Raw genomic sequence first — 10,530 nt, 5'->3', positions numbered from 1 at the left:
CCTGGCCCGTGCAAGGCACCGTTGTCTGTGGTATTTCTCGCTCACATTTTTAGGGATTAGGGACACAAAGATCTTAGCTCGTATGTCCGGTGCGAGGAGTTCTGTTTGGTCGTTGCAATGAGCCGGTCTGAATGGATACCCTAATCGACAGAGAAGTGTTCGGCCTTGCTCCGTGGCATTGAGCCTTTCTCATTGTGCAATCAGTGTTGCAGCCACGAGTTCCTCGAAAGCGTTGCTAATACCCATTGCTTCAAAAAGGGTTGTGCTAGTGCTGATCGGTAGACCAAGCACCGCCTTATAAGCTGTGCGTATCAGGGCGTTTATTTTAGTTTCCTCTGAGTTTGATACTTTTTCGAAAGGAAGGCCGAAGGTTACACGGCTGATGATAAATGCCTACACGAGCCTTATCGTCTCTCCTTCCTTAAAGCCTTTTCTGTTTCTTGCTACTCTGTTTATCATCCTAGACACACTGTTAACGGTTTTCCAGAGATTTGCGATCGTGTGCCCTACTGCTCCATTTTGCTGTATCCATAGTCCGAGTATACGAGCTTTAGATACCTCTTTTATTGTTTGACCTCCAAGAGCAAGCTTTATCGGTAGTCTATCGTCCTTTCGTGTATAAGGCGCTCTTACTCGGATTAGTTCGAACTTTTCCGGGGCGCAACTCATACCAGCTTTTGCCACATGTTCCTCTACAATACTAATTGCCTTCTCGAGGTTTTCCTGATGTTCCCCTAAAGATCCCTTTGCGGTCCAGAGAGTTAGGTCGTCCGCGTAAATCGCATGTCCTAAGTATGGTATCCGTTGTAGTTTCACTACTAGTCCTTTCATCCCTATATTAAAGAGAAGTGGCGAAAGAATTTAACCTTGCGGCGTTCCTCTTTTGGGGGTCTGTAGAACGCCTGAGCGGGTGGATCCTAGCCCTATCGTGGCTGTGTGTTTTTCTAGAAAGGATTTTATGTATTCATAAGTCCGCTGTCCGCAGAGCATGTTCGATAGTTCCGTTAAGATGCTCTCGTGCGAGATGGTATCGAAAGCTTTTTTGATATCTAACGCCAGTATGAATCTGTCTGCATTTCCTATCTCTTGGTTTAATACTTCTTCTTTCAGCAGGAGAAACACGTCCTGTACCGACATATGCTGTCTAAAGCCGAACATAGTTTCCAGGAAAAGGTTGCTGTTTTCTATGTACCTAGTGAGTCTCATCTGTATAACCTTTTCAAAAAGCTTACCCAGACATGAGGTAAGGGATATGGGTCGGAGATTTTTTGTCCCTCGGTTTCCCTGGTTTCGGTATTAGAATTATCTCTGCATGCCTCTATGCCTGTGGGATTGGGACCTCCTTCAGTCCATACATGTTTGTTAAAGAGATCTGTTAGTCCTGTTAAAGCATTGAGGCTAAGATTGCGAATCATGGCGTTTGTTATTTTGTCCGGCCCAGGCGCCGCATTTTTCTTGAAAGCTTGCGCTGCCGCGAGAACCTCTGCCACCGATATAGAGGCATCTAGCTCCTCATTGTTCCTTCCTGAATATGTGGGAGTATCATGATTTTGCGTGGAACTTGCTCATGTATATATATGTATACATATATATATATATATATATATATATATATATGTCTTCTAGGGTGTCTAGGAGATGTGTGTCAGCGTCTCGAAATTCGCATTCAAGTAATCGAAGAGCTCGGTTCGTCGCTGTTTTTGTATTTGCAGGATCTATCATGGTTCTCAAGATGGCCTATGTCTTTTTTGTGTGTAGGGTTACATGTAGAGATTCACAGAATTGGTGCCAATTATTGTTTTCTGGTGTTTGTGCATAAGCATTAGCCTCCTGTGTTAGTTGTGCTATGCGTATTTTAGCTTTCTATTCAACCTTTGTCTTTCCATCGTCTCGCCAGGCTTCTGCGTGCTTCCCATAAATGTATAAGGCGGCTGTCTACCGCTGTTATATCCGATGTTGTAGCGATCTCCCTCGTTGCTCTTCCGTCTGTTTCGCGTGTTTGTTCCACCCAGGTTTCATTATCTTCTGTGAATATGAGCTGCTCTTGTTTATCTCGATATACAGTCCAGTCTGTAATGCAAGCCCTCCATAGGGAGCGACGGATTTTTGGGGAATTTAGACCTATCGAGATAATGTTATGGTCACTGCCCAAATTGTCCTCTAAATTTGTCCACCGGGTGTCCCCTGGATGGCTGGAGAAAGCTATATCTGGGATTGTATCCGCCGCTACACTGTTGCCTAATAGTAAGTAACACCCCGGTATTGTGATGAGTTCTAGCCCGTATCGATCTGTTGTCTCGACTAGTGATTTTCCCTTCACTGAGTCTTTGTTGTAACCCCAGGCGGAGTGTGGTGCATTAAAGTCACCAACCACTAGCAGCTTGTCTTTTCGCTCCATGTCTGATATTGCATAAATTATTAGGGTATCGAAGCATGGTGCTCGCTCTCTGGGAGCACTGTATATATTTACGATTACAGTATTTGCTTTATTTCTTTTGCATGGCCACACCGTTAGTATTTGATGCTGTGTGTCGTGCTGTGGCATATACGTGACGCTGAAGGCCAGGTCTTTTCTCGCAAAGGTGACGACCCTAGGATAATCAGGATTGGAATATGTCTCGTATCGCTTTAGTTTTTGTGTGATTTGCCCGATTTCTTGTAGGCATAAAATGTCGGGTAGGACTGGCGTTGACTGTATATATTGTGCAAGGGCAGCATGTTTGTTACGTAACGTAGGGCAATTCCACTGCCATACCTCAAGGTTTTCAGTGTTTCTATGTGTCGTGTTAGCCATGAATGGTACTATCGCTATTCGACGTCTCTATCACTTTAGGGCGACGGCTAGGAGCTCCTGGGCTATCATTAATGCGTTTTCGTGTGGTTACTTTGATGAACTTAGCGAGTCGTTTATGTGTCTCTTAAGAGCATGCAATTCTGGGAACATTATCTGTACTTGATGTGCGATTTTTTCCAGCTGCTTGCCCATGGGCTCTTCTGGTGTTGGTGTGGGTTTAATAACCTGGTGTTGTAGACGCTTCTTTTGTTTTGTTTGCGAGGTCGTGTATTGTTTGCTTAAGGGCAGCCATCTCTTTCTTCAATTGTGTCCGACTGGCTTTTAGTGATCTATTTTCTTCTATGAGTTTCTGATCCGCTACCGATTTGTGATTGGTCTGAGGTTGTGCAGTGGGAGTTGCAACTTGTGCCCAGCTTACCTTTGGTGCCGCCATTTGTGGTTGGCCAATGGTTTCCCTGGATTGAGGGTGTTGAGGTGTTGCGTTCTTCAGCTTGGACTTCACTGGTCCCCGCCCGGTTTCGTGACAGTGTACTTCCGGAAAATTTTCCTGGTCGAAGGGAATAGATCCTTCCGTGGTATACCCTTGCTCTTCTTCCTCCGACTCGAACCACCTGTGTTTACTCTTGAGTCTACGTTCCTTTGATGGCATCTGTGCTTGGCGTCCTGACGATGGGTCTGGTCGGCGAACCTGTTTTAGACGCTTTCTGCAGCTTCGATCGGTCCCCCAACACATGAGGCACACTTCGGTTTACATTCGTGTCCGTCTGCAGGATCTTCCGTTCCACAAATCCTACACGCACGCAGTTCCGGTTGTGGGCACACATAAGTTCTGTGACTCACCCTTTCACATGTTTTGCAGACTTGCACTGTATTTCGATACGGATAGCAGGCCTTTCGCCTCCCTCGTAGTACACATATCTTGGTACTAAGTTTCCGAAAAATACAATGACGGCACTCTTACTGTCCCCCAGCATTGGTGCGTGAGCGACTTCCACCTTTAGCGTGCGAACTCTGATTTTCGATTTAAGGACGTCTGATGGCGTATGTGGGGTGAGTCCGTGGATTACCCCCCGAACTGCTCCGTCACCGAGAGCTACATACGCTTTCACCGCATGGGGTTTTCCATTTATCTTCAGTGATGTAATCTGGCGCAATGTGTTTGCGACTTCCTTTTCTGGGGTTGAGACAATTACACTGTTCGATCCAGGCTTAATACGTAGCAGAAACTGCTCACCTTGGATCTTTTCATCGCAAGCCTCTATAATCGCATGGGCTATCACGGGAGTTGTAATTGCTCGAGGCGGAAGTCCTTGATGCGGTCTCACAATGACCTTGAAATCGTCCTTTGGTAAGGGTGGTAGTTTCTTCCCGTTGCGTCTCGCGCGAAATTTTGGCTTGTCTGCGTTCTTCAGAGTCGTTCTTCTGGTGCTCCTGCGCACGTTCTCTCCGTTGCATTTTTCTTTCCCTGATGGACACAACCGTGGTCCATCCCTCTTGGGCGTCTTGAATGCGTTTGTCGGTCGTATTCTCACCGTTGTTGATGGTGGACGGTGCTGGGCTTATCCCTGTTTTGGTGGTCATCGTCTGGTGCGGTCCGATGTGCGCAAAATCCATGCGTTCTTCTGTGTTGGAATCCTGGCTGGTCGGGGGTCTCCCCACTGAGCCGCTTTTCGCACAACGCGCCGGAGTTTGAGACGCCAGCTGCGTCGGCGTCGCGGCGGTGGCGGAGTCGCAGCCGGCGTCGCGGCTGCCGCCGCTCGCTACTCGTCGGTAAGCTTACACAGGCTCACTTCTGGAGGTAGCAATCCCTTGGTCGTATTTCCGTGAAGAATGGTCCAAGGCCCAAAAAACTGGCCTCCCTGGCTGCCGCTTGACTTCCCGGAACGGATGAAGTGCACTTTTCGTAGGTTAGAAGAACTGGACCACACGAAAAACATAGAAATTGCGGAGCGTGATGCCAGTGCGTCCACACTCCTCAACGCCACCCCGCGTCCTCCAAGTAAGAAAGAGACGCTTAATTCTGCAGCCCTTTACGGCGCACGGCGCAGAACGCGCGTTTGCTCTCCGCCGTGCGTTCGCTCCCCGTGAAAGCGCGCGTCCCTCGCGCCCTTTCACTCGCACGTACAGCATACGGCGCGCGGTGACGATTTCATCGCCGTTAACGTCATACAGAACCTCACGGCGACGGCGACGCCGACGGCAGAAATCCGCTTTGAGTGTCCATATAATTGCTATCGCAATAATAAGCTTAAGTTCTGTCAGTTAGTAGACTTGGAAACCACAAGCCGCTTAATACCAATACAAACCAGTTCTATTGGGTTTAAATGGCAGTGTTGTGGTGGCAGTCTCAAAACGAGATGCCCAGCAGTCGCAGCAATGCAGTCAATACGGTATTTGTTGCAGTCAACTTTCACTGCATCGATTAGCTGCATCAACTTTGTTTTCACCATATCTTCATTCCAAGGAATGACATTTTAGGAAAGCCATGCATGCATTTTTGTTTTCAGGCTGCTCATGCGTGGCACTTTTTCTTGTCTCACCTAGTGGTAGGGTGCATTGTCGAGAACAATCACACTGCCTGAGGGTGGACGCGGCAGCAGCATTTCTTGAACCTCTTCACATAGTAGTGCCCGTCCTTCTCCTCCTGTGCTCTTTCTTGCTTGAAATACTCCTCCTGTTCCTTGAACAAAAACGTTCTCGTTTCCGCAGTGCGTCACAGTCAGTCGGGTCCCCTTACCGCTGGGATTCTGCAGGCCAACAGACAGCCCGCACCTCTTGGCATGCACTGCCGTTTTGACACTCTTGTCGACCCACACCTGATTCGTCGTGTGTCCGACGTTAACCCATGTTTCGTCCGTGTAGAAAATGGGCCTACCTTGGCGACGCAGTTCTCTTATTTGACGCAAGTACTTGCAGCGCCACTGAACGACGTATGTAGTTTCAATAAGTAGCGCATTAGGGTACCGTTTTTAAATGGAAACAGTGAAAGCAGCGTTTCATCTGCGTTAAAGTGGTCGGTAAGCTTCTTCACTGTAGGCATTTCCTTTCTCTTGAAATACTCATGGACCACTCTTCGCAGGACACCCAAATGGAACTCGTTGACTTTCTTTTTTATTTCGCGACCTTTGCTGCCATGGTATAACTTTTTCGTGGATGCCACTTTGCCATTTCTGCGAAGTTCAGTGACGCAGGTGTAAAGGCAGCGTGCGCTGACTTTGGCAGAAGTGCGGTTCTCTTTATAACCACGTGAACACTGATGCACTTACCGAGTTCTCTGCAAGCCGCACCAAACACATTTAGGGCCACCAAATTCGCCTCCTTCGAAAAAAAAATGGGAGAACTTTGAGGTGTATATAATGCCCCGGTGACTGACAAGATGCCATTTGTGATGTACACACACGACGGACGATAAGGCGGACACGGATACCGCCGTCCGTCGGGGTGTGAAGTGCATCCAGACGACAAACGAAGAGCGCACATTCGAGCAGACGACAGCGCCGGAGTCGAATACATGGCGGTACCGCCCGAAGCGAGTGCCTTCCGCCTCGAAAAGTCGTCGTCGTGTGCTGTGTGGTCCGTAAGTTCCCAACTGACGCTTGTATTTGCTTCAAATTTGTGTCCTGACGCTTCAACAGCAATTGTTTTGTAACTATACCGCGCTATTTCTAAGAACCATTAACGAATTCTAGGCGCATTAGGCTTAGCGGGCATGGCAAAAGGAATACCTGATCTCGCAAATAACGACGAAACATACCTGTTGCTTTCTCCTCAGCGAGAGATGAAATAAACAGATGGCTGATTTCACCATTTCTTTATTGGTGTTGGCGTAGTTCACGAGTAGCAAGCGCAAGTTCGGATCGAAGCGGGCGATCCGTTCTGCGTGGGTACTGCCATGTTGATTTGTAACTAGAGTTACTGGCGTTTACCGATACAACGATCAAAGGCATATGATGCGCATGCGAAGTGGAATAAACGTTTTATCTATATTGTGACGTGACACGTGCCAAAAAAGCGCGGATGTCTCAACCCTGCCAATTACAAGGCCGTTACATATGGAACTATGTTTTGCTGCGCAAGCATGCGGCTTGCTTACACCCCGTAGCATTGGTAGTGATGAACGAGCTGGTAGGGGTGAGATGGAGTATAGAATATTGGCTATCCCCGTTTGCCATTTGTCCTCACCGACGATACGAAGATACATACGTACAAACATTGCCCCTGGAAAGTTGATGAAGTACCCAAAGGATACTGGCGTATTAATACCTGTAACTTTACAGTGAACTATTGCCACCCTTGCTTGCAGTCTACAAAGACATGGCGTCCGATACTGGCTTCCCTTACTCAGAGAGCCATAGCTTGGGGTTGGAGTTGTTTCGTCACCAGTTAGTGTTTACTGACTGCTAGACGATTCAACTGCAATATTAACAAAAATAAAAATGTTCTACCTCACCGAATGCGCTCAAATTTTGACAGCTTTATTTTACGTGTGCCGTTTAGCATGCAATGTATTATTCAAGCTCAAAATATGGGCATCATGGCCATATTAAGATGCCTCCCATTTCTACGAAATATAAACATTATGTAATGTATATTTTCCTAGGAAACTATGAAACGTAGCTGACCACGGCCACGTGACCCTTTCAAACACCTGCTTTAGAAATGCTTTGCAAAAGGTGTATTTTTTATCCAAACTCATTGAATTTCTTTCACAGATTTACCATAGTGATCTGCCCTTCATTCCAAGTTTGATTTTGGTAGCATTTTTAGCTATGTCATCGGCTGCGGGGTAAAATTCAGCCATATGTGCTGTGGATCGCTTGAATACGTAATTTATTGAGCAGGCCTTAATTAACCCCGACACTATCAATTTGGCGTACAGAAAACTTATAACGTACCGATTATTTTTGACATATAAGCTTTGTGTAAGGTAGAGTTACCTCGGGACTCTGAGGAACTGCGTAATATTGCTATATGTAACGCTTTCGAGATCTTCAGAAACGAATGTTTTACAAAGGCCGTATTTGATCCCCATGCATTGAGGTTCTCATTCAAATTCGCTCTGGCGTTCATCCCATGTTCACTAAATTTGACTTTGGTGGCATTTGTAGTTATGCCAGGGCAGCGGGCTAAATTTTGCGTCACTCCTAATAATATCTGATAACGAACCATTCAAGCTCTGCGCCTCAACAATAACGCCGTAGCGTCAGTACTTGGTAAAAGCACCCTTTGATTAAATAAAAGTGCTGTTCATCTACATAAAGCTAGCGCACCACATAGCTAACGCTAGACTGAAGTCAGACCCACCTTGCAACTACAACTGTTGGGTGATGCACAATGAGCTTGCAGAGAGACACTACTGCACTTCATGCACGATGCTAAGTTGGAAGCTTTTATTTGAATTTCTGTTACTGTCCATATGCATTTCGGCAAATCCTTTCTCATGAAGAAAGGAAATATCCTCTACGAATATATCGAGTAGCCATAGAATAGTTGCGCAATGTATTTCACAATAGCGTGCTCAACATAAAAAGAGCGTGTACTAGTTCTTACGTCCACTTATACTTTGGTTAATTTGGATCCCTTACAACCAGCTTATTATAGCAGACCTTGCAGCTAGTGGACGTTATACTCATCCATTTTCGTGGCTACAAGAAAATACTTTAAGAACATTTTTGCAACAATCATAAATAAACACGAATATTTGCTTTATTTGTGATTATCTTGTTGTTCATTGTGCTTATGACCGTTTACGAATTTGAACACAAGGTCGTAAACCGCTTCACTTGCGTCATGCCCGAGTAGGTGGCCCGCCCGAAGAGCAAGGGCAACGGTAAGATTCCCGCTCTCTCTTACGTAACCTGCTAGCCCATATTGATTCCTTATTTGCCATGGCATTCTTGGGGCACGTACAAATTGAGTGGAGCCATTAAAAGTCATCCTACTGAAGTACTCTTCAAACAACACAGGTGGGAATATGTTGTCCATTTGTCCATTCACAATTAGAACGTTTTCAGTCTCTAAAACACTTTCGACCATGCGGGTTATGTTGTTGAAGAAATCGCCTGGAGCTAATTTAAATGCTATATTCAGTCTGTGTCCTTCCAGGTTCACGGACTCTGGCACGCCGAGTTGCTTTTTGAAGTCCGAGCTATTCACATATTGCCGGTACTTCCCTACTTCAGCTGGCTTAGTGGTATGGAGTATGCTTCCTTGATCACCGTATCCTGTGAGGTTTTCGAATAGACTTTTCTTGCCGCCAATTTTAAAATTAAAAACTGTCTGAGCTAAAACAAATGCGGCGATCGTCGTGTTTTTTTCCGCCGTTTTTTTAATTTGCTGAAACTTCATCCCCAGTTCGGTCCGGCCCTTCTCGTCCAGCAGACTAAGTTGGTATAGGTATTCCTGACACTTCAGGATGCTATCCTCCACCGGGATTAAAAATCCCGCGGAAAGTACGAGACCGCGTGGACGGTTTTGGCATTCTTCCGTTCGCATACGTTCTGCTAAGGCGACAGCCGCTCTCGCTGAAAAAAAAGAAGAAAATTAGTAAGTTCTGTAATAGTTCTGTAGTAAATCTGCAAGCTCGGAAATACGTGTATGCACAGTCTTATATAAAAATAATCATACGCCTTCTTACACTGACAATTTAGCATGGTTCGTTCTTCGCATCGGCATTTACTCGAAAGGGGACCGATTTGTCGATTTATCAGGAATGCACAAAACCGCTTCAAGACTGGGAAATCATAGCAGCATGTGTCCACTCTTCAATACTTATTTGCGACCGGATACGCTGAGCAGTTGTTTTATGGCAAGCGTTTTGGACTCCCGGCCAACGCCGAGGCGCAGCACACTTAGTAGGACTTCCTTATCCTTACAACTTTCAAATTTGTCGAACAAGTTATTGAAGTCGTGCAATAGGTTTCTAAAATGTTTATACCACGTGTAACTATAGCATATAGTTCCACGGCGGCGCTTCTATACATCCTCAAAAGGCGCCTGGCAGGCAATATTATTGACAGTGACCCATGCTGCGTGTTCGCTCTCACGCGTCGATGCTTGTGCTTCTATTTTCGTTTACGTGTCTCCCATTTGGGCACTTCCCGTATAGTTTATATTTTCGAGTGCTTTCGGGTGATGCGGACAACATACTTTTGAATCCTATGTTGTTGCACAGCTAAGGACGAGGTCGCGAGATCATCAAATCCCGGCCGCTGTGGCCGCATTTTGATAGCGGCGAAATGCAAAAGCACCCGTGTGCCCCCCATTGGGTGCACTTTAAAGATGATAGATTCCTAAAGGTGGTAAATATAATCCGGAGTCGCCCCCTACAATGTGTCTCATAATCACATCGTGGTTTATTCCATGTAAAGCCCAAGAATTTTCTTTTCGTTATTTCGAAACATGATTTGAAGCGCGGTTATGTAGACCTGCAAGAGCGCAGTGACGTCGTTTTTTGCATAGTTTGATGCTCTTTTTTACCCGAGCCTGGTAAACCAAACCGCGTTAGCGCTAAGTTACTGAAGTCGCTCCGCAAATTTTCAAATACAACTTATGCCTTAGAACGAACATATAAAATTTTACATATTTCAACTGAATTAGCGAACTGATGGCACTACATAAAATAATGTCGATAACTCGGGCCGACTACGAACAATGTACCGTTAGTGTCATCCGTCTGAGGTCTTCTGCTATTTCATGCAATTCAATGCATGTTACAAAGCTGCAACTTCCTTGAG

At 46.0% G+C, this 10,530-nt stretch overlaps 1 protein-coding gene across 1 annotated transcript in view; it reads right to left on the bottom strand.

The window, feature by feature from the left end:
- Positions 1-4,554: 4,554 nt before the first annotated feature.
- Positions 4,555-10,530, bottom strand: part of LOC125941037 (vitellogenic carboxypeptidase-like) — a 42,654-nt gene continuing 36,678 nt past the window's right edge. The window contains exons 4-5 of the mRNA XM_049657949.1: positions 9,132-9,318; positions 4,555-4,711 (exon numbers count right to left, since the gene is read on the bottom strand). Of these exons, the coding sequence (XP_049513906.1) occupies positions 4,555-4,711; positions 9,132-9,318 (344 nt within the window). The remainder of the gene's footprint in view (positions 4,712-9,131; positions 9,319-10,530) is intronic.

The sequence above is a fragment of the Dermacentor silvarum genome, chromosome 10, assembly GCF_013339745.2.
Source record: "Dermacentor silvarum isolate Dsil-2018 chromosome 10, BIME_Dsil_1.4, whole genome shotgun sequence".
NCBI classification, from domain to species: Eukaryota; Metazoa; Arthropoda; class Arachnida; order Ixodida; family Ixodidae; genus Dermacentor; species Dermacentor silvarum.
The sequence above is the reverse complement of the archived record's forward strand: the minus strand, read 5'-3'. Positions and strand labels throughout refer to the sequence as shown.